A 25,725-nucleotide genomic window follows, 5' to 3' on the forward strand; every position below is an offset into this window, starting at 1 on the left:
TTAGGCTATCTCATTCCCTGAGTTTAATCATATAGGCCATTTAGTCTTAAACTTCATCTACTACTATTATTTTAATCTTTAAACTTCACAAATTACACATTTAAATTTTAAAAAAATCTATTACTTTAGGTTGAGGTAACCTTATTAACATAAGTCAATGTTCATCTGTTTACTGATAAATAGAAATCCTTTGAAATTCAGTATGGGAAAAAGTCGTACTTGCAGCAGTTTTTGAAATTTTGTGGTGTCCGTTTATCTTATCAGTTTCCTTCTTTCTAATCAGCAGCAATCTGGTTTTTTGTCATTAGCCAATGAAGCACCATGCTTGGAATTTCTGGTTAAATACTCAACGTGTTCCCAACCAAATCATAGTTTTTTTCAAGCTTTTGCTTCTCTTCTCCTGATCATAAATCTTGATTCAGAAAACCATTGGTTGAATAATCTGAGAGCCAACTCGCTAGCATGGGGTTGGAGCTTCACATTTCCTTATCTACAATCCTTCCTTTCTTCATCTTACTGTTCATGTTAATCAACATATTTTGGAGATCAAAAACCAGGAACTCAAACTCTAAGTTGTTGCCACCAGGGCCAAGGAAGCTACCCCTCATAGGGAACATACACCAAATTGGAAGTCAGACTCATACGTCCTTAGCAACATTGGCACGTCAACATGGTCCTCTCATGTATATGCAGCTTGGTGAACTTTGCTGCATAGTTGTATCTTCAGCAGAAATGGCCAAAGAAGTGATGAACACGCATGATATCATCTTTGCAAACAGGCCTCGTGTGCTTGCTGCTGATGTTATCAATTATGGCTCTAAGAGCATGAGCTTCAGCCCCTATGGATCTTATTGGAGGCAGATGAGAAAGATTTGCACCATGGAACTGCTAACACAAAAGCGTGTTGAATCCTTCAGATCCATCAGGCTACAAGAGTTGTCAAATTTTGTCAAGGAGATATCTTTGAGTGAAGGGTCGCCAGTTAATCTCACTGAGAAGATCAATTCTTTGTCATACGGACTTATATCTCGGATTCTTTTTGGTAAAAAATCTGAAGACCAAGAGGCTTATGAGGAACATATGAAGGGTGTCGATGAGACAGTTGGAGGGTTTTCTGTCTCTGATCTGTATCCTTCTATTGGACTTCTTCAAGTTATTACTGGGATTAGGACTAGAGTTGAGAAGATTCATCAAGGAATGGATAGAGTACTTCAGAACATTGTTAGAGATCACAGAGACAAAACTTTGGGGGCTTTTGGTGAAGAACATAGGGAAGATCTAGTTGATGTTCTTTTAAGGCTACAGAAAAATGGTGATCTCGAACACCCCCTATCAGACACTGTTGTCAAAGCAACCCTTTTGGTATGTTTCTGTTAACACTCTATGAAAAGTTTCCCAATATATAAAGTCATATATTTTGTACATATGATTTCTTTTTTTCTGGTTTAGTTGATGATTGTATGATACAGTCCAAGTTTTCGGATATGACAGTGATTTAAGCTAAGCTAAACTGATAGATTAGACTGTGATGAACTTTTGGTGATCATTAAACTTGTTAGAAGGGTAACACAACATATTTGTTTCAGGACATATTCAGTGCTGGAAGCGACACTTCATCAACAATTATGGATTGGGTAATGTCAGAGCTGATGAAGAACCCTGAGGAGATGGAGAAAGTACAAAGTGAGGTAAGAAGAATCTTTGATGGAAAAGGGTATGTGGATGAAACAGATATTTATGAGCTGAAGTACTTGAGAGCTGTTATCAAAGAAACATTGCGTCTGCATCCACCTGCTCCATTGCTGCTTCCAAGGGAATGCAGTGAGAAATGTGAGATCAATGGGTATGAAATACCAGCCAAAAGCAAAGTGATTGTCAATGCATGGGCCATTGGGAGGGATCCTAATCACTGGAATGAAGCTGAGAAATTTTATCCTGAAAGGTTCCTTGAAAGCTCGATTGATTACAAAGGTGGTGAGTTTCAGTTCATTCCATTTGGAGCTGGAAGGAGGATATGCCCTGGAATCAATCTTGGCATTGTCAATGTTGAATTTTCACTTGCAAATTTGCTTTTCCATTTTGATTGGAAGCTGCCTCAAGTGATCAATAGGCCTCAAGACCTTGATATGACTGAATCCTTTGGGTTGGCACTTAAAAGGAAACATGATTTGGTGTTGATTCCTATCTCTCACCACTCAGCAAAAAACTAAGTTATGAACACTCTGTTTGTTGCATACTTTCAGTTATCTATTGTACATGTACTGTTCCAAAACCATCTAATAACATCTTCATACTTGCAATATTTCATCACACATCTTAATCACTTTACATCAGACAAACTTATATTTTAACTCTTTCTTCTTCTGCATTACACTATATTATACATTCAAATTTTATATAATGGTTTATTCTTTAAATTCCTCAGTCATTCTTTCAAAAATAATTACTATTATTAATGTTGTTTTCACTTTAAAAAGAATAAGTGATAATTATTAAAGATGAAATGTGTATAACATACTTGTTATCTGTCTATTTATCTTGAGGTTTATTAAAAAGTTGTGCATGTTGAGAAACAGCGGGGTTTGTTCCCTCCTCTATGAACTCCAAAATAAGCACTATGCGGAAGCGTAGAAATAAAAGCGTAGAAAAAGAGAAAATTAACACTGAAAATTTTAACATGGAAAATCCTCTCGAAAAAAACCACGGGATCGAATCCAGAAAATTATCTCCACTATGTAGGATTACAGTAATTTTCTCACTTTCTGAGGATCTCTCAATTAATCTCATCCTCTCGGATGGTATACAAAATTCTCTCTATGTCACACATTCACATAATAGACTCTCTCTAATTTTCTCTTCCTCACCGTGGCTTTTTCTTCTCTCTCTTTCTTCACCAAATTTTTCTTCACGGTGGATGATGGATTCTGCAGTGTGGCTTCTCCTTCTCTGTTTCTTTTCTTTTTGTTGGTGTGTGGCTTCACTACTTTGCTTCTCAATTTATGGAAGTCAGAAAGCCAAAACAAACAAAATAGTGGTTGAGGTGGTAATTTACGGAAAAGCAAGCAAAGTGGAAGACATTTTGGTGCATTATTTTGCTGACAGGGAACAATGGCTCCAGTATTTCATAGTCGAATGGGTCCTAATATTTGTTTTATTCCAACAGTGCGGTTGTCACTTTTCTTACTAAAATAATTTCGATCTTTATATAAATGCATTACTTTGACTCGTAAAAATATATTATTCAATTTGAACGTAGATTGGGAATAAAGAAATCAATATGCGTTAATTTCACTTAATTATATAAAAGATTAACGTAAGAGAAGAGCTTAAATAAGTTACCTCTCGATTATACAATAATTACAATAACAAATATTGGACAATATGATTGTTCAGATTACCCCAACATAAATTTCTTGTGCGTCTATTTTCAATGCAACCACTTCTGCATGCTTTCTATGTTGTGTGTAGGAGATGTTAGTAAGTTGGGTTATATATATATATAATAATTAAATATGTTAGATTTATTAAACTATTACTTAAAATATTAAAGTAATATAATTAATTATGTTTATAACTAAAGATATATCATACAATATTAACTAATATGATATTCAATATTTTAACATGATAGTGATAAAAGCTATATAAAGGGTTATAACTTATAGTCTATGTGAGCAGGTATATTGTTTTTTTCTATTTTTTTCTTTTTATTTCCATCGGAAAAGAAAATAAAGAAAAAACTTAAAATAGTTTAATTCAGTACCCTTTCACTTATTTGAATTTCGTAGAAATTGAAATTGTAATTATTCTGTGATAGAAAAACTGATTTGTATGGTTAAAAGGAGAAATTAAGAGATACTTAATTAATACAAATTTGGTAGAATAAAAAACACACAATTTGTCAACTATTTTGCGTTTTTAATTATCCAGTACTTACTCTTAGTAATATTTTATTTTTTTCTGTTTTGTTTTTTATCATTTATTTACCTCCCTTAAATTAAATGGTCATCATTCGTTAATTCACGTTACATATCTTTTTAAGTTATTTTACTTGAAGAAAAACAATTAATTCGATACAACAATGCTATTTTTATTTAATTAAAATTTTACCTCTTCTATCTTTTAAAGTATTTCTCAATGATAAAACTCAAAGAAAATATAAGAATAACTAACACATTTTTTAACGTTATTTCTTTTAAGAAGAAAAAAAAATCATATAACCTGTGAATTATGAGAGTTTGTACTTTTTTTTTTCTTTCAATATTTCCTATTTTACTGCCAAACTAAAAAACATAAAAATTTCAAATACATATATATAATCTTCATTCAATATTTAAAAATATGTTTTCACTTTTCACAGATAAACACTTTTTTTGTGGAGGAATATAAATTAGTCAAATTACATTATAAATGCATGAGTTGATGCGAAGAAAGGAAAACGGTTGGGTATCTTTTTGTTGACCCGTAAAAGATTATTAAAAGTGAAAAGGTGTATGAGTTCATATTTGTCGTTCCATTTCCCTGTTCACCTTTTTCATTTCATCTTCTTTCATACGTTTCCAAACACACTTTCTTTCTTCCTTCTTCTTCTTTCTTCATTTGCTCAAATTCCGTTGCTTGCATCAGAGGTAGCGGCTTCTTCTTCTTTCGCTCGGTTCACCCACAGAAAAAAGTCGGCGTCTTTTGGACTTCTCATGGCACTTCAACCCAAAACCGAACCTGGGTCTTTGCAGAGCTCCATTTCTACTACTTCTCAAAAGCATTACAGCGAAATGAGTATTTCGGAGCTTGTGTCACTTCTGCGTGTGGTGTATCAAGTTGAAGACTTTGATAAAATAGAAGAAGAATTGAAGTATAGAGAAGACAAAGTGAAGGTAGATATTGGGTCACTCCGAGAAAAGCTTGACTTGGAGAGGCTCAATAGTATTGAAATAGAAAAAAGATTGAAAATCAGAGAGGAGCAATGTAAAAAGGGGAAGCAAGCCCAGGAGAATTATGAGCTGTTGTTGAAGAGAATGAAACAGAGTGGGTTGGATATGGATGAGTTAAGGAAAAGGAACGTTACTTTAGAAAAGAGAATGGAACAAAGTGGGTTGGATATGGATGAGTTAAGGAAAAGGAACGTTACTTTAGAAAGTGAAGTTTGTGAGTTGAAGAAAAAAATGGTAGAAGATGTCAAGTATGTGACTGAACTAAGGACCAAGTTGGAGGAAGGGAAGGCTGAGAACAAGAGTGCTCTTGATGTTCTCAACATGAAGAACACTGAATTGAAGGAAGAAATTAAGAAGAATTTGGCTGACATAGAGAGGCTGAGGACTGAAAATGATAAATTGACAGATGAGAAGCTCGAACGTAAGACAGCATTTGAGTCTTTGGAGAGGAAATATGGTGAACTCAGTGCAAGTGTTGTGAAGTTAGAAAATGATGTAAAGCTTTTGCTGAGTGAAGGTGCCTCTGATTGTGGGAACACTGAACAAGAACCTAATACTGGAGTTTCTTTTGCTGTCAAAGCTGAAGAGGTTTTCGATGACTACGAGCTTGAAAATGATACTGGGGAGCCTGTTCCTTTCCCAAAGACTAAAGAAACTCATCAGTATGTCAAAAAAGGGTACAAGGATGTTGCATCAGGTATGGAAATGAAATTCTGTTCTGTTTGCATCTCTTGTATCTATAATTGCAGATTTACATTCATAAATATCCTTTAAAAATATTGAATTTGGTAGAAGTATACATTTTTAATTACTTGAAGAGCCCTGAGCCATTGGCTGGATTTTTCAAGAAGTATACATTTTTATTTGTATTACAGAATGTACTGCTTTTTAGTGTCCTGCTTTTGCCTGGAGTATACTGTTAAACAAGTTTTAACATATATTTCTTGTGCCTGCATGGGTAAAAATCGAATTAGAAAATGAGATCATAGCCATATCTGATGATGATGACGATGATGATAATGGTTGTCCAAATCAAGGATTGCATAGAGAAAAGGCTATTGCTCAAGAAAATGAACATCCACAAAGGGTTGAAACGTTCACAAGAAAACGTGCTTCTGATATTCAGACATCTTCTAGATCTACCTCCAGTGGTGATTTATATGAAATGGATCATCCCCCTCTAAAGAGAGTTAAAACTTCTCCGGCCAGTTCTGATACATACCATTTGCCAGAGTAAGTGGGACACTGGCCTACGTAAATATCCTCACTAGTCATATATACCCATTTGTTTGGTTATATTGAAAACAACTAACTCAGCCTTTTGTTTGTCTTGCAGCCACTTCCTCCGCAGAATCTAGAGCAGGTGCTTCTCTAGCCAATCTTATACGTGAAATCTTAAATTAGTTCTTAGTTTAAAAATACTGGTTTCTAGGGATTATATATGTAACTATGATAGTCACACTTTTTATGTAAAAAATGACTGATCTTTACTAAAGAATCAGACTAATGAAAGCTGAAATTCTACATTTTGTTGCAAGGATATAAGTTCAGTGTAACTCAAACCAACATTTTGGTTAGAAAGTTTGTATTTATTAAATACACTTTTTGTATGAAAGAATGGTAAACTATCTGCATCAATGGGGCCAACATATTCCCTTTCACGTTTTCTTCTATCTAACTAATCATTATTTCACGTCATCCTTTTCATATCTCTATTTACATTATTCAAAAAAGAGCATTTTGGCTTTCCCCTACCCTTTGCGGTGTTAAAAAGTATTGTGAAATGAACAATTCTATTTTTATTTTCTGATAATGGTTAACAAATAACACAAGTTATTGGTTTCTCGTTCATTATCTTAATCACTTACAATTCTATGACATTTTTTATTTGAGTCCTTGGAAAAATTCTGATGTACTGAAACAATATGTCAAATAACCCAAATTTCAATGACCCATGGTTTTGATATGTGAACACAGACTAAAATGGATATGTTTTTAATTGGATGGATATGTAATGAGAGTTTGGGAACTCTGTAAATTAAAGGAACTTATCAACCCTTCATAATTAGTTATATAATATTCTTTTACACTTCATCTTGAATAACTAGTATATATAGTTTGTTCACAGATAAAGTTATAGCTGAAAACCAGTGAGATATGATTGCTCTATATTCTGGACTATTGAGAAGGGATTGTTGTTAATCTTAAAGATGATGATAAAGATCAACATAAAAGCAAGGATGCATTACATTGTTGATTGCTGTCATGTTAGCCATTGAGCATGCTGATATGAAAGGATGGAATAATTTGTGGTTAGAATGTGATTCTTAATAGGTGAAGGCTTTTACAGGATTTCATGATGGTGACACCTTTGTATTAAAATTTGTGCTACTTTAAAACTGCAGATACTTTTTAGAGAATGTAACTAATGTGCCTGACAGTTTAGCTTATTTTGTTTATCTTATTGGAATATGATTTCCATAGCCAAGGGCCTCTTTATCTGTTCAAGTATAGAGAGGGATGCATAACATGATACATGTATAGAGAAAGTTGCATCCTTTCCTAATTATATAATAAATTTGTAATGTGTTTCAACTTTGAATAGTTTCTACTGATTACTGTTGAAACTGGTATGTGAAAGATTTGAATCTGGAAATCTTAATTTGCAGATGACATTGTTGTGTAAGGGAGAAACAAACTGACATTAGCCACTAGGCGTGTTCAATAGAAGCTGACCTAAACTAGAAAAGAGGTAGCCAATGGTGCTAAACTATAAATAAAAATAAACTAGTTTTTTTGTTAAAATTTAATGAGTTTTAGTTCAGTTTTTAAAGTATTTTTTTTATGCACTACTTGACCTATTTTGAGGGTTAAAAAAAATGTATTTACATAATTATTAGCTGTCTGGTCTTGAAGTTATCAATTATTGTAGTTGAGTTTTCTATGGTGATTTATTTATTAAATATATATATTGCCAATTCGGAAAACTTCTGTTTTTATGTTAAAAATACAACTTTCATTGATGATTTGTTTCTTTTTCATATCAAGACTTTGATATTTTTATTAGTTTATTATAATTTAACTATTAAATTTGGGTGACTAATCATTAATAATAAATGAAATCATATGCAAGTTTGAATTAAACTTATTTGAATTAATTTTCAGATTAATTTATTTTGGGTAAACTAATAATTTAATTTACTTTGTTTTGATATATTTTAATTAAGTTTGATTCATTAATATCTAATGGGCTGATGATGATACAACTTCTTTATTTTTTTATCTTTTCAACATATATCTGGTTAAGGAAATATAAACATTTATTGAAATATTAATTTCATGTTTAGTTTCAAAAATGAATAGTTTAGTTACAATAACAATTTTGTTAAAAAATCTTATACATTGAAGTATTAGTTTCCGATCGAGTTTCAATTAAAAAAAAAAACAGTAGTAACTATAATAATTTAGTTTAAATTTTTTAGTATAAAAATAATTATCTAAATTTGTAAACAGTTTAGTTCAATCTGTTGTTAACATTAAGTAAACTATTAACAGTCCAATCAGATACTTGTGTGCTTGTTGAAATTTGAAAATCAGTAATCAAATTACTAAGACAACCTTAATTTTAACACATTTCGTGGGCCGGATCTTAAATGTGTTGGACCAATTTACTTTCCCACCCCCAACATCTTAAACACATATTTGTTTTTATCATCTTATTCAAATGGAATAATGTTTGTATTATTAAAATTTCACAATAATGAATTATATTTCTTTTATTCAATTTCAAAAATTGTTTTAAATATCAGTTTTTATTATAAAAATTTAGTGGTGAAAAGGTTTATAAAATAAGTCACGTTAGAAAAAGAAAAATCTAAGTTAAAGTGTATAATTTTTGTCTGAATAAAAATAACAAGTTTTGATCATAAAAGAACTTTCTTTTCATGAAAAAAAAAATTAATTTCTAAAATATGTATAAACATTTTTCCACTACTTAAACAATCAACATTTTTACAATTTATACAGAACCAAAAAAAAAATCTTCGTACTTTGGAAAGAGAAATAAGTCATAAAATATAAAAAGGTCACTAGTTATCAACAATATTTCTTATAATTAACTCTTAACCAACCACCTTTTTGGAATAAAACAAAACAAAAAAGATTGTTTTTATTTTAATTTCGGTAAATATATTACTTTTCTTTTTAGTTTTTGATAATCATACATTCATATAAAACTTTTTATCATCATTGAATTAAATATTTTATGGGCGTGTCCTAGATTATATCATCACATTATAAATAAGGAAAGAAACTCAAAGAAAATAATTCAAAAAATAAAAAATAAAGACTTCAAACAAAACATTTGTATTCTTTTGACAATAAATTAATATTATTATTATTGTTATTATTATTAATATTAAATGAGTATGAAAGGGTTTTTCCAATTAATTGAAATGTTCCACCTTCAAATGTTCTCAAAAACTCGTTTTTTTGCATTTCTTCTATATGTTTGCTACTTTAAGTGTTTAAGAGTAATTAATTTATTGATTTTTCAAATTCCATCACACCCACACAAGAATCAAATAGGATTGTTAATAGTTTACTTAATTTTAACAATAAAATTGAACTAAATTGCTTACTTATAGATAACTATTTCTACATTATGGTATTTATATTATCTTTTTTTGGAACTAAACATGAAATTAGCATTTCAATAAATTTTAATATTTCATTAACAAAATATATATTGAAAAAATGAAAATAAAATAAAACAAGTGGTGAAGATAAAGAAGTTATATCAATATCCTACTGTAACAGAGAGAAAGACCATAAATAATCTGACCTCCTACAACCTGTCGTTCTCACAATCACTACGCGCACAGGGAATCTCCATCAACCAATAGATCATACTGACAAGTGTAGTCAGTATAATCTACAGCAGAGCATGAGTCTTTTGTACTCATATGACATCTTGTTGGATCTTCAATGAGGGATTGTCCTTTTGATAGGTCATGGATTGAAGTTTTTCTTCAAGTACCTTTTGTATTTCTTGTTGTTCCATAAAGCGTTGCTCCATAACAGTCATGCGTTCATTTAGTTTTTCTTCCATTTGGAGCTCCAACTTCCTCAATGCCTCCTGACTTAAGGATTCTGTACTTCTTTGTTTAGGTACAAAGTAGTCTTTTATGCCAACAGTTCCTCCAACAGCACGTACACAACCTGGGTGGTCTAACTTTCCAATGGCCATTGTGAGAATGTCATTCCTACCTTGGCTAGCATGTGAACCCTGAGTTTGTTGTTCAACCAACTTATCCTGCATATCATAATGAGGTTTGATACATAAAAAAGTTTATTACATAAAATTCATAAGAATTATGATTTTTGGTTAAGGGTTTTTACTTACAATTCTTTGTGATATCTGTTGAGCTGATTGTGATGTCATTTGACCATTGGACTTAGTCCGTGCAGCCTTCCACATCTCATACCTAGCAGGTGGAGGTGCTAGGTCAGGGGACTCAAGTCCTAAAGTCTCTGCTTGAGACTTTCTCATCTTTTTCTCTAATAATGCATAACCACCACGTGAGAGTACGTGTGGTGCATCATTAAGTTTCTGTCTTTGTTGGGCAGCAATCCTTTTTTCCTATCAAACCATAGAAATTCAAAAGTTTAAATCAGAAATGAATGTTTTGTATGACTATAACAAAATATTAAGAAACAAACCTGCCAGTCCCCAGACTCTCTAGATGTTCTAAACTGCACCCACTCCTCCTCAGTTATTTTATACTTTACACAAGGAGTGTCATGTTGTCTATCTCCGAACACGTATAGACGTGTTAATCTAGTTTTAAAATCCCTCCATCTGATTGCAATGTGGGATAAGACTTTCTTCCTTATCTTTTCATTATTAGGAATGTCAAAATTTTGCTGTTGAAAACAAAAAAGATGTTAATGATTGAAGTAAAACATCTTAAACAGTGTATTTTTTTTAAGTAAACATACTAGAATATCCTGCCATAGGAGATTCTTCTCCATCTTCGGTACGTCATCCCAAGAGGCAATGACAATGGAGACATGTGTTTTGGCCAACATGCCTAAATAGCTTCGAAACTTTTCTGCATGTGGGCCATTAGGTCTACCCGATCGAGGATCGATCTCCACCATCAACCTCTCCATGGCAATCCGACGGGATGTAACATCTGACAACCGAGTCACAGATCTACCATGTTCATTCTTTCCTAATTTGGAGCTTGTCATACCTGAAAACACAACGTTATTAAATCATACATGAACAAAACAAAGTATTTCTATAAAGTAAGAACAAACAAAATAAAGAAATTGTAGAAGTGGCAAATCAAAGACCTCAACGCCCTCTTCCAACAACATTTTCAAATCCTTAATGTTATTTTCCTTAATGATATTCTACTCTCTTGGTTCTGGAAGTTCCTAAGTTTCTACAGTTGATCGATGAGAATTAGTAAATTTACTAGAGGATTCAAATTCAATCTATCGGGCAATCCAAAGTCACAACAATTATATAAGCAGTAACATATATAACATGCCAAACATTCATGAATATTAACTGTAATTTAAATCAACCACGAATATGTTGAGATAAAAAGAATTATTTCGGCACTAAATGTAAGAAAGAGAAAAATACCTTAACAGAGGAAGAATATACAATTAATTTTACCTACACCTTCAAACACTAACAAAATAAGATGAGAAAGACATAAACAAATCCTAATAGAGGAAAAAGAAGTGAAATAGAGAGATATAGGATAATGGAATAAATTTTTCAACATGTTGGTCTGAGTTACACTGAACTTGTATCCTTCAAACAGTCTCAAATCTGAGCTTTGAAGATGAAAACCAAAAAAAGATAAAAATTTGATTATGAGGGAAAATTCTACTTCAGATTTGAAAGCCAATGCCATAACTAAGAAAGATATAAAGTGTGACTACCATATACAATTCCAACACGTTGAGATTTTTAAATAAAGAACTAATCTAAACTTTCACATATAATATTGATTAGAGAACTTACATCTCTTTACAGGGAGATTTTCTTTTTCAAATAAATCAGCAGAGGATGTATATGTGGAAATAGAAGTCTGAATATAACAAGCACGTTTTCTTTTGATCGTTTCAACTCTTTGTGGATGTTCATTTTCTTCAATTAAATGAGAAATAGCTTTCTCTCCTTGCAATCCTTGTGATGTATACTTATCATCATCATCATCACTTAGGTCCACGATCTCCTTTTCCAATTTGAATTTTACCCCTGCATGTACAAAGATATGTGTTGAAACTTAACATTATTTTGTTAACATTACATACTTCAGGCAAAACCTAGGAGAATAAAGTAGTAGATTCTGGAATACAAGAAAAAAAATTGGATGTTGTCTCATCATTTCTTGCAAAATACAGTCTCCGGCTCTTCAAGTAATTAACTAAGTATACTTTGATCAAATTCAGAGCAGATACATGTAATTTTTTTCTATGGATAAAAAAAAATGAGTTACCTTCTTTGCATGCTTTTGTTTGCTCTTTCTTTTGTTCTTATTGAAAGAAAAAATTATCAGGAGAAAGGAAAAAAACACAAGAGATGACTTGCAGTTTAAAATTAGGACCCTCAAATATTATAGATGACCAACAAATCAAACCATGGGTTAAACATCTGAGGAAGACAACGGGAACAATGCTGTGTTTGCCTTGAGGATAAGAACGTAAAATACCTTAGGCTGGAAACAGGGGTAATTTGTCTACGTGGGGGTCCAATGAATGGTCTGACCTACCATTTGGATCACTTGCTAACTGCCTTATCTTGCACTTGCAAGTGTAAACTTGGGCCATTAAGCCTCTGGTGAACTTATTTATGATATTGTTACTTCAACAACAAGACTGGATGATGTGAGAACTGTATGTTCTTTAAATTTTGTCTACTAATAGTTGCAAACTGCGATGATTTTTTGAGTATTTGAATGTATTCTGGTTTAGGCTTCAATTAATCCAGTTTGAGCAAGAATTGCTTGCCTTACCACACCATTTCAATTAATTTACTAAAAGATGGTTTTCGCCAATAGCCATTTCCTTCTCTCAATAAATATCATGGTTCAGGGTATAAAGAAATATGACTACAGTATATTAATCAATTCAAAGGAAATTATAATAATGTAAATATATAATAGATGTAAGAGATGAAAAAGAGAACAGAATTTCCATTTCCATACCTAATGCGCTTACAGCATCCTCCTGGTTCCCTTTTTTAGGAGACTGACCAGTGCCAGTATCAACAGAGTAATGAGTATCTTCATTCCTTTGTAAGGAAACATGCTTCCCTGTGTCATTTTCAAGGTCGTGGTCACTAACATCCTTTTCAACTTTGACAGCGAAAAAAACTCCAAGATTGGGCTCCACTTCAGTGTTCCTACAATCAGAGGGATCTTCACTCATCAAAGGCATAGTACTCTCTTCCAATTTCACATCACTGACACGGAGTTTACTATATCTTCTCTCCAAAGATTCAAATAATGTCTTAAGTTCCTGCTTTTCGTATGTCAATTTACCATTTTCATTCTTCAACCCTTCTATGACAGTCAAATTCTTCTTAACCGCTTCCTCCAATTCAATGTTCTTCGTGATAAGGACATCAAGAGCATTCTTGTCCCCAACCTTCTCCTCCTTCAACACACGGATCTTGTCCCTTAGTTCATCCACAGAATTGACATCATCTAACATTTTTTTCTCGAACTCCTTCAGCTCATACACTTCACGTTCTAAAGCAACGTTCTTTTTCCTTAACTCCTCAATAGCATGTTTTTCAACCAAGCCACCTGTTTTCACTTCCTTCAACAACTGCTCATAATTATCCTGGGCTCTCTTCCCCTTTTCACATTGCTCCTCTCTGATTTTCAGTCTCTCTTCGACTTCAATCCTCTTGAGCCTCTCCAACTCAATCTTCTCCCTGAGTGGCCCAATTTCCGCCCTAAATTTTGCTTCCCTCTTTACCAACTCTTGCTCAATTTTGTCAAAATCCTCAATTTTATACGCAGTACGCAGCACAGTAACTAACTCGGATATGCTCATTTCACCGTAAAGGACCCAGATTTCTGGTGCAAGTAAACTGCTACGAAGAAATGGAATTTGAGCTACGGAAAGATAATTTGTTTTCAGATAAAAAAATTAAAGAATAAAGAAAATGTCATTTGAAACGTACCTGTTGTGTTTTGATGGTGCTGGTTTTGATTAGAAACAACAGATCTTAGTTAGCCAAGAAAAATAAACAAGAAGATGAAGTGAAAAAGGGCGGGAACGACGTATTGAATAAAAGACTGAATACGAAAAGTTTTCAACAAGTGAATTTGTAGTAGTTGACAAAGTTGAGTATATATTTCACAAAATTAAATATTAATTAAATACATTTTAATTTTTGACAGGCTTCTTCTATCCTACAATAATTATAATTAAAAAAAAAAGAATATTGGCAAGAATCTATCCTCAGATATAGGTATTTCAATAAGAAGAATTGAGAAAAAAAAGTCTTAAAAAAAATAAAAGAATTTCAAAATAATGGTTTCTATATAAATGATATATTTATTTTAAAATAATAAAAATTATTTATAATAAATTTATTTATATTAAATTTTTTAATTTTAAAGCAATCAAATCTTATTCATTTTAAATCACTATCATTCATAAAATATCAATTTCTAAATTTTTACAAAAATATAATCAATATCATTTTTTAAATTTTTACAAAGATATAAAAATATTTATTTCAATATCCTACAAGAAATTAATGAATTCAACCTAAAATATATAAAAAAAAATCAAGTAAATTAAAAAATAGTTTATCCAAACGAAAACAAAAAGTATACTTCAAACAAGTTTAAGTAAATTAATCGAATTATTTAGTTACCTATATGTACCATTTTTTCCGCTAAACTAATATATTTTTCAGAAACTGAAATAATTTTATTATTTAAACTACATTATTATTATTATTATTATTATTATTATTATTATTATTATATAAAAGATGAATAAGAGAACTTATCATTTTGTACTTATTATCTTAAATTTATATATGAATTATTTTTTAACTCAAATTTACATATGATTTCATTTATTAATAATGAATAGCCACCAATATTTTATAGATTAATTCTATAATAATAAACTAAGAAAAGTTTTAACATTTAAAAATGGGAAAAAATAAATCATTACTGAAACTTCAATTTTTCTTAAATAAGAAAACAGAAAGTGCTGTCATTTTTCGTGTAACATATCTATGCATTCTTAATATTGAAACAAATCTGACAACTTATATTTATTAAGTAAGCAACAATTGAAAATTAAACTAAACGGATTTGAATAATTATCCACCTACTTCAGGAGTAACCTGCCTATAAAACAGAAAATTCAGCACAATGATTGTATCACAAAAACACATGAACACAACATATACTAAAGAAACATATTATAATGCTTCAAAACAGCTATACATGTCTTAAAACATTTCCAAGTTCTATAATTTTACATTCCCCTTGTATGATTGATTGAAATTTTCAAATACTTCCCACAGAAAATTTTAAATACTGTGGTATTCCCACACCTTTACATAGCAAAAGTGACCACCAACCTTAATTGAGACCCTTAAATAATAATGTCGGTATTGGTTTTTACTAATTTTTTGAACACCTAATACACTTTTAATGTTGTCCTAACTCATTCTGGTGCATCAAGGATAAAAATTACATCACATTGCAAGACTTAACATATTTTAATAATACTTTGAAGAAAATACCTAACACTTTTATTAGATAAGCGTGTCGAAACCTATCTTCAATGTAACTAGACTTTAATATGACATTTACTACAATATGTTTTAATCAATAAATTAATTTTCTCACATACATGTTGCCACAAAAAAAAAAAAGACCTAACATCTTTATTGAGTAAACGTGCCAAAACTCATTTTTAATGTCACTAGACTTTAATCTGACAAGTACTACAATATGGTTTAATCAATAAATGAATTCTCTCACATGCATTCTGCCATAAAGAAAAGACATAACACCTTTATTGGGTAAGCGTGTCAAAACTGATTTACAATGTCACTAGACTTTAATCTGACATGTACTACAATATGTTTTAATCAATAAATGAATCATCTCCCATGCATTATGCCACAAAGAAAAAACCTAACATCTTTATTGGGTAACGGTGCCAAAACTCATCTTCAATGTCAACAGACCTTAATATGACATGTACTACAACCTAACACATTTAATTCTCTCACATGCACTGAACCAGAAAGACCACATTGAACTTCCACTATAAATAATAAGACCTTAATGGAAATACATCACAATCTTTTATTCCATAATACACCCGCCAATTGCAACCACTCCGAACACAACAACACGTACACTTCTTTCAGATGGAAAAGTTTGACATGAATGAAGAAGACAATTCAAATTCCTACCTCGCTACCTTATTTTCAAATGGTGAAATGATTGAGTCTGAAGATGGTGTGCAGTTCCATTGTCAAAATCCAAAATTATTTCGCATTCCATACAATTGCATATTAGACCTCCTAAAGCAAAAAGTGTGCACAATTCTCAAATTACAAAACACGAAATCTATCAACAAGTTCTACTTTAGAAGACCCAGATTGAATGAAGAAGGATTCATTGTGTATGATGCTCTTGAAATATCAATTGATGGTGACGTTGCACAAATGATTATTTGCATATTGAATAAAGAAGGATCCATTGTGTATGATGTTTCTGAAATATCAATTGATGGTGATGTTGCACAAATGATTATTTGTAAGTTTAGTTTTCCTATTAACACGTTAACTGAGTTGTTTGTTACATTCACAAGATCCACTGAAGAAATATTTTCTCTTCGAAACCAAATTCCATCATCCTCTTCCACTACCCCAAATTGTATCTCGTATTCACCAACAATAGTTTATTATGGCAGACCTCTAAAAAGGGTAACATCACAAATAGTCCATATGGTTACGATCTATACTTCAGATCAAGACAACCATGTGACCATGTCAATCCCGCACAATTACACCTTCAATAACCTTCTAAAAAGAATAACTAAAATAAAATAATACATTGTGGGGACCGCAAAATAGTAACTCAAATTGTCCACCTTTTCCCATCGAGAGTAGTTAATAAGAAACTCATCCATGGCACAGTTCAAATCAAATCGAATAATGACATCACACAAATGATCAACAGGTGGGAAAAAGTTCAACGTATATATTCATCTATGTATCGTCCTCACACTTGGAAGTATATCGAATTGTTCATCCAAACAATAGACATATGTCCACCAACACCTAACGAAGAATGAGAAGATATGAAACCTTGGAGTTATGTCGATTCCAAAGGGATATAAGATTTAGGTTATGAGTATTGTAATTTTTTTTATTTAATTTCATTTTCAATTATATCAATTATGTTATGTGTAAGATTTAGGACACAAATATTGAATTTTTTTTTCATGAATTCCATTTTCAATTGTAAACTATGTTATGTATAAGATTTAGGACACCAAAATTGTAATTTGTTTTATTTAATACCATTTTCAATTAGGTCACCATGTTATGCGTAAAATTTTCGCCTTTAGTAATGTAATTTGTTTTTTTTTAATTCCATTTTGAATTATGTCATGTGTAAATGGTTGCATTCAATAAACATATTTTCTATTTGGTTTTTTATTTTCAATTTCGTTATTAAAAATTATGTAAATACAAAATTATAAAACAACAATGAAATTAACAAAAAAGAAACTACGTACAAGTACAATGCCAACATTTATAGACTTCATAACTATTACAACTAATTATGTAAAGTTGGTTTACCCCTAAAATTTGTCTAATCTTAACAAATATTCATTTGAACATTCAATATCATTGACTTTAATTCATTTCAAAGCAGTAAACTCTCATACATATAACAACTCACATCCTCTCCATTAATATTTTAAGTAGGTAAAAATGCACACTGATCAACCCTCAAGCATATAAAAACTCACATCCTTTCCATTATTATGGTAAGCATGGAAAAATGGACCAAATTGTTTAATTAGCTAAATCAAGTGTCACAAATCAAAATATTACATAAGTCATAATCAACCAAAAGCATAGAAATAAAAATTGTTATCCACATCAAGATGATTGTCTGCTCCGTACATGTCTACCTCCTTTGTTGTTGCCCTTTTGTTCTTTAACTAAGGCATGAGCGAGTTGTAATGCCTCGTTAGTACGATCATATGCTATAGTACCCTCACTTACGTCACAATAAGAAATCATTGTTTGTAAGATTGTGACTATGCGTCTCAAATTACCCTGCATTCACAATGATAACAAAATTAATAATCATCGTTAAATAAACTTTAACACATAAATAATGAAGTAATACATACTAACACCTCAAATTCGGAAGGTGATTTACGACGAACTGACACATCATCTGGAATATGTCGTCGAAGTCGGGGTGCAAGAGTCATTCGATCCAAGTCAGCACCAGGAATCATGTACGGATGGGATACTCGTCTAAACCACTGCAGGTATCCCTCAACACAATCATATGGAGATGACGTCGGTCTGACATGGGATATAACTTGCGGTCTAAAGTGCACCCAAATACCATCAATGGTCTCAATGTCAACCTTTGTAATAGCATCTGGTGTCCGTGGGATGGGCTGCTCAAACTCAAACTGCCTCAATACGCGTTCAGGCAGATGTCGTTGAACCATGTCACCAAGTCTAATCCACCCAGAAAATAAAGCAATGACCAAAAACGGACGATTACCTCGATGAGACTCATATGGGGACCAGATCACCCCATCATATGTTAGTCTATCCAAATGTGCTCTCGCCTCTACTAGGCTACACCCATGTCTCCAGATCTCCCATCGTGTTGCACGAGGTTTGTCTTCAATATAAGATGACAGCACACGCCTCCTTCCCATATAAGGGAAATGCTCATAAATCCAACTCTGCAAAAAAAAAATAAAAAAATTACACCTTGCACAACAACGAAAAACTTAAAAGAAATCAAACTGCAAAATATATGTCTACCTGTAAAAGAGTCATATATCCAGCCATTTGTCTTGTCGTAGCAAGGCTGACATCTCCGAGCTGCTCATACAGGTAAGCAAGCGCAGCAACGCCCCAGGCGTATCTGCCACATCTATCCAACTCTCTGAACAACATCAAGTATGACACATGAATCAATGTGCCACTCTTATTTGGAAAAATACTGCATCCAACTAGATGTAACAAGAATGCTCGTGCGGCACAGTCCCATCGTTGCTGCTCACAACACTCAGTATAAACACCTCTTAACCAGCTAAGCCTCACTTTCGGACCACGGGCTTCTGTCATCTCAGTTCCCGCCCTCTCGTAGTCCACACCCAAAAGGTCCATGAGAGCAGACTGAGCTTCTTCCCATTCTAAGTCCTTGACTGGACAAAATTCTCCCTCTATAGACAGGTGAAGGAGCGACGATACGTCATCGAGTGTAATGCTCATCTCACCCACTGGCAAATGGAAAGTGTTTGTCTCCAAATGCCATCTCTCAGCAAACGCCAACAACAAACCCTTGTCAACATAGTCGTACGAAATACCACAAAGAGGCAATAATCCAGAATTCAACACAATTTCTTCAATTGCCTCGTGACATGCTCCAAATCTATTTAATTTCTTACCATGGGAGATCAGCTTGATCTCCCCTCGATCCTATACAAAAACAATTAATATAAAATTTATTTAAACAACCCATTACCAATTTAAATTCAAATATTGTATTAACCTCGTCCTGCCACAACGCATGTGCAACATGTCGCGCATAGTGAGTGAGCAGAGATGTATCATGTGGACCTCCAGGAAATCCACAAACTTCCTTTTCACCAACATTCACATCCTCCCGCTCCTGAACATGATGTTGCTCTTCAATAACATTATGTTTCTCCTCATGAATATCAGCTTCTTCCTGTCTTCTCCTAGCTGATGCAGTAAGTCTTCTATTTTCCCCTTGACAAGAATTTTTTCCTTGATAAGATGATGCACCTTGTGTTCTAGCCATATCTATAAAAACACAATAATTTTCAAAAACAAAATAAAAATTAATACAAATTTAAAATAAATATTTGAAATAAAATAATCTTCATGAACATAATCTTCAAAAACAACAAAATAAATAAATAATATCATAAACTAATACAAATTTAAAATTAAAAATTATTTCAAATTTATTCAACGAGTTTTGAAAATCGTTACCCTAAAGGCCTCAATGGTTTTCAAAACCCATTGAAGCCCAACCAGTTTTTCATATCAATGCATAGGCCAAACAAACATCATTCAAAGTCTATAACTATGCAAATGTAAACAAAAACAAAAACGTAAACAAGTACCTTAGCTTTCCTTCCTTCTTTGAAAGAGTGTTTGTGATGCAAAGGGTGTTGTGGTGGTATGTGGTCCTATGAAACTTGTGGTGGTGGAGTGGCACGAAGAAAAGAACAAGAATGGAGATGAGAAGAAGAACAAAGGAGAGGGGGCAATGACTAGGTTAGAGAAAGAACAACGAGAGAAAAAGTGAAGAGGGTTTTAAAGTAAAAAGTGAAAAAAAAAATTACCTAGGTTAAAAGCCAAAATCCATTCAGAATTTGTCTCTGCCAAACGAATTCCAAGTTTTGCTTTTATTAAAAACACCTCATGACACTAAGAATTCGGTTTTCAGGAAACCGAGTTCTGAACATAATAAAAACCGCGCTATATTTGTAAACATAATACAGTGTGCCATTTCTGAAATTAAAAACGCTTTTTGTGTCATCAATGAAAAAAAATCTAAGGTTTTTCTATGAGAGAGAACAATATAAGTTGTTCTTGTTTTTTTATTTTTTATTTTTTAAAATTCATTCTTGGGTGCCACACCATAGAGAAAAGAAAGTTAACAATCAAAAGGATCCGGGGTTCAGAAGGGGGTTAAAGACAGTGAAGATGGTGAATTGATCATTCCAAATACTCCCCTACGTGTGTTGAAAGCTGATCCTGACCTTGTTGAGGAACATCAGGGAGGTATACATACATTGACTTTATCTTATTATCCTTTTTACTTGTATTTTATTATCCTTTTTGTTGTGAAGATCATATGCTTACTGCTGTTATATATTGACTTTTGACATTCATATATGATATACCAGTATGCCTTAGAAAAAAGGATTAGCAGGTATGGTGACAGCAGCTGACAAAACTAACGCGCAAGTGTTACCCTGACAAGTTTTTTGCAAATGCTAAATCAACTGATGATTATGATAGTTGGATTTTTAATGTTAGGATACTCTACTCTCTTGGCTCTAGCAGTTCCTAAGTTCCTACAGGGTTGGTCATTGCATACACACACACACTCTCTCTTTCTCTCGGTTGTAGTAGTTCCTAAGTTTCTATAGTTGATAGATGTGTTAGTAAAATCACTAGAGAAATCAAATTCAATCTAACGGCCAATCCAAAGTCGCAACAACTATATAAGCAGTAACATATATAACATGCCAAACATTTAAGAATATTAACTGTAATTTAAATCAACCAAGAATATGTTGAGAAAAAAAGAATTATTTTTGCACTAAATGAAAGAAAGAGAAAAATACCTTAACAGAGGAAAAATATACAATTAATCTTACCTACATCTTCAAACACTAACAGAATAAGATGAGAAAGAAATAAACAAATCCTAATAGAGGAAAAAGAAGTGAAATAGAGGGAGATATATGATAATGGAATAAACTTTTTACTAAAATTTTACAACATGTTGGTCTGAGTTACACTGAACTTGTATCCTTCAAACAAAGTCTCAAATCTGAGCTTTGAAGATGAAAACAAAAAAAAGATAAAAATTGGATTAGGACAGAACTCTACTTCAGATTTTCCAACAAATAATAGTCATTGAGCAAAGTCACTTCGTTCCAATTTCATAATCATTTAGAAAGATTTAAAGTGTGACTACCATAGCTAGATATACAATTCCAACGCATTGATATGTTTAAACTAAGAACTGATCTAAACTTTCCCGTATAATATTGATTAGAGAACTTACTTCTCTTTACAGGGAGATTTTCTGTTTCAAATAAATCAGCAAAGGATGTAGACGTGGAAGTAGAAGCCTGAATATCAGAAGCACGTTTTCTTTTGATAATTTCAACCCTTTGTGGATGTTCATTTTCTTCAATTATTTGAGGAATAGCTTTCTCTCCATGAAATCCTTGTGATGTGTACTTATCATCATCCTCACTTAGGTCCATGATATCCTTTTCCACTTTGAATTTGACCCCTGCATGTACAAAGAATATGTGATTAAACAAAACATTACTTTGTTAACATTATATACTTCAGGCAAAAGCTAGGAGAATGAAGAGTAGTAGATTCTGGAATACAAGGAAAAAATTTGTTGTTGACTCAGCATTTCTAGAAAAATACAGCCTCCGGCTCTTCAAGTAATTAACTACGTATACTTTGATCAAATTCAAAGCAGATACATGTATTTTTTTTGTATGGATAAGCAAAATGAGTTACCTTCTTTGCATGCTTCTGTTTGCTCTTTCTTTTGTTATTGAGAGAAAACATTATCAGGAGAAAGGAAGAAAACTCAAAAGAGATGACTTGTAGTTTAAAATTAGGATTCTCAAATACTATAGATGACCAGGATTCTACAACAAATCAAGCCATGGGTTGAACATCTGAGGAAGACAACGGGAACAATGTTGTGTTTGGTTTGAGGATAAGAACATAAAATACCTTAGGCTGGAAACAGGGGTAATTTGGCGCTATAAAGCTGTCTGTGTGGGGGTCCAATGAATGGTCTGACCTACCATTTGGATCACTAGCTAACTGCCTTACCTTGCACTTGCAAGTGGACACCTTAGTCTTCTCTCCAAAAGTAATAAATTCATTGTGCAAACTTGGGCCATCAAACGTCAATCTTGTGGTGAACTTAGTTATGATATTGTTACTTCAACAACAAGACTAGATGATGTGAGGACTGTATGTTCTTAAATTTGTCTACTAATAGTTGCAAACTGTGATGATTTTTTGAGTATTTGAATGTAATCTGGTTCAGTCTTCAATTAATCCAGTTTGAGCAAGAACTGTTTGCCTCACCACATCACTTCAATTAATTTACTAAAACACGATTTCCGCCAATAGCTATTTCCTTCTCTCAATAAATCTCATGGTTCAGGGTATAAAGAAATATGACTGAAGTATATTAATCAATTCAGTGTAATCCAATTAAACATAATTATAAAAATGTAAATCTGTATTACAGATGTAAGAGACGAAAAAGAGGGCAGAATTTTCATTTCCATACCTAATGCTCCTATAGCATCCTCCTTGTTCCCTTTGTTGGGAGACTGACCAGTGCCAGTATCAACAGAGTAATGAGTATCTTCATCCCTTTGTAAAGGAACAGGCTCCCCAGTGTCATTTTCAAGCTCGTTGTCACTAACATCCTTTTCATCTTTGACAGCGAAAGAAACTCCAAGATTGGGCTCCACTTCAGTGTTCCCACAATCAAAGGCATCTTCACTCATCAAAGGCATAGTACTCTCTTCCAATTTCACATCACTGACAGGGAGTTTACTATATCTCCTCTGCAAAGATTCAAATAATGTCTTAAGTTCGTGCTTCTCATCTGTCAGTTTACCATTTTCATTCTTCAACCCCTCTATCATAGTCAAATTCTTCTTAACTGCTTCCTGCAATTCAATGTTCTTCATGATAAAGACATCAAGAGCATTCTTGTCCCCAACCTTCTCCTCCTTCCATACACGGATCTTGTCCCTTAGTTCATCCATAGATTTGACCTCATCTAGCATTTTTTTCCTGAACTCCTTCAGCTCATACACTTCACCTTCTAAAGCAACGTTCTTTTTGATGAACTCCTCAATAGCATGTTTTTCAGCCAAGCGATCTGTTTTCACTTCCTTCAACAACTGCTCATAATTATCCTGGGCTCTCTTCCCCTTTTTATATTGCTCCTCTCTGATTTTCAGTCTCTCTTCGACTTCAATTCTCTTGAGCCTCTCCAGCTCAAACTTCTCCCCGAGTGATCCAATTTCCGCCCTAAGTTTTGCTTCCCTCTTTACCAACTCTTCCTCAATTTTATCAAAATCCTCAATTTTATACGCAATACGCAGCACATCAACTAGCTCGGATATGCTCATTTCACCGTATTCTTTTTCAGTGGCGGTCGGAATGGACCTAGGCAAAGACCCAGGGTCCGTTTTGGGTTGAAATGTCATAAGAGATGGAAAAGACACAAGCTTTTTTTTTTTTTTGTGGGGAAACTAACGAAGGAAAAAGGTGCTGCTACCTCCTCTTGTGCAAGTAAACTTGCTACGAAGAAATAGAATTTGAGCTACGGAAAAAGATTTTTTTTCAGATTAAAAGAAATGAAAGAATAAAGGAAATATCATTTGAAACGTACCTGCTGTGTTTTGATGGCACTGGTTTTGATTAGAAGCACTGAATACGAAAAGAAGGAAGAAGATGAAATGAAAAGGGGCGGGAACGACTGAATACGAAAAAAAAAAGATTTCAAGAGGTGATTTTGTAGTATTTGACAAAGTTGAGTATATATTTCACAAAATTAAATATTAATTAAATACATTTTATTTTGTGACAGGCTTCTTATAACCTACAATAATTTTAATTTAAAAGAAAAAAATTGGCAAGAATCGATGCTCATATATAGGTTATTCAATAAGGGAAAAAAATACTCTTAAAAAAAGTAAATTTTTTTGAAAAATATTAGTTTTTATAAAAAAATATATTTTAAAATAATTAAACTTACTCATAATAAAATTATTTATATTAAAAAAGTTTAATTTAAAAATAATTTAGTCTAATTATTTTTATATTATTGTTATTTCTAAAATATCAATTTCTAAATCTTTATAAAAATAAAATTGTTTGAATATCTTACTAGAAATTACTGAATTATACTTTTAAATATATAAAAAAAATCAAGTAAATTGAAAAATAGTTTACCGAAACCAAACTAAAAAGTATACTTCAAACAAGTTTAACTAAATCGAACTATTGATTCAGTTAACTATATATACCATTTTCTCAGCTATTTAAACTACATTCTTATTATATAAAAGATTAATAAGGGAACTAGCCATTGTACTTATTATCTGAAATTTATATATGAAAAATTTTTTAACTCAAATTTACATATGATTTCATTTATAAATAATGAATAGCCACCAATATTTTATAGATTAATCTATAATAATAAACTAAGAAAAATTTTAACATTTTAAAATAGGAAAAAAAAATCATTACTGAAACTTCAATTTTTCCTAAATAAGAAAATAGAAAGTGCTGTCATTTTTCGTGTAATATATATCTATGCAATCTTAATATGGAAACAAATCCGACAACTTATATTTATTAAGCGACAATTGAAAATTCAACTAAACGGATTTGAATAATTATCCACCTACTTCAGGAGTAACCTGCCTAAGAAACAGAAAATTCAGCACAATGATTGTATCACAAAATTACATGAACACAAGATATAGTAAAGAAACATATTATAATTCTTCAAAACAGCTATACATGTCTTGAACATTTCCAAGTTCTATAAATTTATATTCCCCTTGCACGATTGAAATATTCAAATACTTCCCACAAAAAATTCCAGAGCATCCCAGTACTCTGTTTAGTGACATGTTCTCATTCATCATTTTAAATAGGAAAACATCT

General features: G+C 32.2%; 4 protein-coding genes across 7 annotated transcripts; 2 read left to right on the forward strand and 2 right to left on the reverse strand.

Annotated features, from left to right (window-relative positions):
- Nucleotides 1-224: 224 nt before the first annotated feature.
- On the forward strand, nt 225-2,309 carry LOC108337801 (salviol synthase). The gene is made up of 2 exons (XM_017574399.2): nt 225-1,362; nt 1,587-2,309. The coding sequence occupies exons 1-2, from the start codon at nt 463-465 to the stop codon at nt 2,208-2,210; spliced, it is 1,524 nt and encodes a 507-aa protein (XP_017429888.1). The 5' UTR covers nt 225-462; the 3' UTR covers nt 2,211-2,309.
- Nucleotides 2,310-4,519: 2,210 nt separating this feature from the next.
- LOC108337792 (nucleoporin alm1) lies at nt 4,520-7,434 on the forward strand. Of its 2 annotated transcripts, XM_017574387.2 has the most exons (4): nt 4,520-5,628; nt 5,906-6,164; nt 6,268-6,294; nt 7,060-7,434. In XM_017574387.2, the coding sequence occupies exons 1-3, from the start codon at nt 4,695-4,697 to the stop codon at nt 6,287-6,289; spliced, it is 1,215 nt and encodes a 404-aa protein (XP_017429876.1). In that variant the 5' UTR covers nt 4,520-4,694; the 3' UTR covers nt 6,290-6,294; nt 7,060-7,434. The 2 variants fall into 2 exon arrangements, with proteins under 2 accessions (XP_017429876.1, XP_017429875.1); XM_017574386.2 differs by lacking the exon at nt 7,060-7,434 and having other exon boundaries at nt 6,268-6,475.
- A 2,259-nt stretch (nt 7,435-9,693) lies between these two features.
- LOC108337652 (uncharacterized) lies at nt 9,694-14,256 on the reverse strand. Its single transcript, XM_052880388.1, has 7 exons — nt 14,149-14,256; nt 13,163-14,055; nt 11,977-12,213; nt 10,932-11,188; nt 10,653-10,856; nt 10,336-10,572; nt 9,694-10,245 (listed from the first exon to the last, which is right to left on the reverse strand). Exons 2-7 carry the CDS (start codon nt 14,016-14,018, stop codon nt 9,892-9,894), a joined length of 2,145 nt encoding a protein of 714 aa, XP_052736348.1. The 5' UTR covers nt 14,019-14,055; nt 14,149-14,256; the 3' UTR covers nt 9,694-9,891.
- Nucleotides 14,257-17,935: 3,679 nt separating this feature from the next.
- Nucleotides 17,936-24,520, reverse strand: LOC108336475 (uncharacterized). 3 transcript variants are annotated; one of them, XM_017572951.2, is made up of 7 exons: nt 24,440-24,520; nt 23,321-24,348; nt 22,052-22,285; nt 19,772-20,046; nt 19,039-19,698; nt 18,381-18,956; nt 17,936-18,303 (listed from the first exon to the last, which is right to left on the reverse strand). In XM_017572951.2, the coding sequence occupies exons 2-7, from the start codon at nt 24,252-24,254 to the stop codon at nt 18,124-18,126; spliced, it is 2,859 nt and encodes a 952-aa protein (XP_017428440.1). In that variant the 5' UTR covers nt 24,255-24,348; nt 24,440-24,520; the 3' UTR covers nt 17,936-18,123. The 3 variants fall into 3 exon arrangements, with proteins under 3 accessions (XP_017428440.1, XP_017428443.1, XP_017428444.1); XM_017572954.2 differs by having other exon boundaries at nt 18,387-18,956; nt 23,321-24,370; XM_017572955.2 differs by having other exon boundaries at nt 23,321-24,370.
- Nucleotides 24,521-25,725: the final 1,205 nt, after the last annotated feature.

The sequence above is a fragment of the Vigna angularis genome, chromosome 7, assembly GCF_016808095.1.
Source record: "Vigna angularis cultivar LongXiaoDou No.4 chromosome 7, ASM1680809v1, whole genome shotgun sequence".
In the NCBI taxonomy this organism is placed as follows: domain Eukaryota; kingdom Viridiplantae; phylum Streptophyta; class Magnoliopsida; order Fabales; family Fabaceae; genus Vigna; species Vigna angularis.

Coding starts and splice junctions, on each gene's coding strand:
- LOC108337801 (XM_017574399.2), top strand. CDS start 463: ATGGGGTTGGAGCTTCACATTTCCTTATCTACAATCCTTCCTTTCTTC. Junction 1,363..1,586: donor TTGTCAAAGCAACCCTTTTG/GTATGTTTCTGT, acceptor TATTTGTTTCAG/GACATATTCAGTGCTGGAAG.
- LOC108337792 (XM_017574387.2), top strand. CDS start 4,695: ATGGCACTTCAACCCAAAACCGAACCTGGGTCTTTGCAGAGCTCCATT. Junction 5,629..5,905: donor GTACAAGGATGTTGCATCAG/GTATGGAAATGA, acceptor AAATCGAATTAG/AAAATGAGATCATAGCCATA. Junction 6,165..6,267: donor GATACATACCATTTGCCAGA/GTAAGTGGGACA, acceptor TTTGTCTTGCAG/CCACTTCCTCCGCAGAATCT.
- LOC108337652 (XM_052880388.1), bottom strand. CDS start 14,018: ATGAGCATATCCGAGTTAGTTACTGTGCTGCGTACTGCGTATAAAATT. Junction 12,214..13,162: donor GGATGCTGTAAGCGCATTAG/GTATGGAAATGG, acceptor TTGTACATGCAG/GGGTAAAATTCAAATTGGAA. Junction 10,857..10,931: donor TCCTATGGCAGGATATTCTA/GTATGTTTACTT, acceptor TGTTTTCAACAG/CAAAATTTTGACATTCCTAA.
- LOC108336475 (XM_017572951.2), bottom strand. CDS start 24,254: ATGACATTTCAACCCAAAACGGACCCTGGGTCTTTGCCTAGGTCCATT. Junction 18,957..19,038: donor GATATATGACTCTTTTACAG/GTAGACATATAT, acceptor TTTTTTTTGCAG/AGTTGGATTTATGAGCATTT. Junction 18,304..18,380: donor CTTCCGAATTTGAGGTGTTA/GTATGTATTACT, acceptor TTGTGAATGCAG/GGTAATTTGAGACGCATAGT.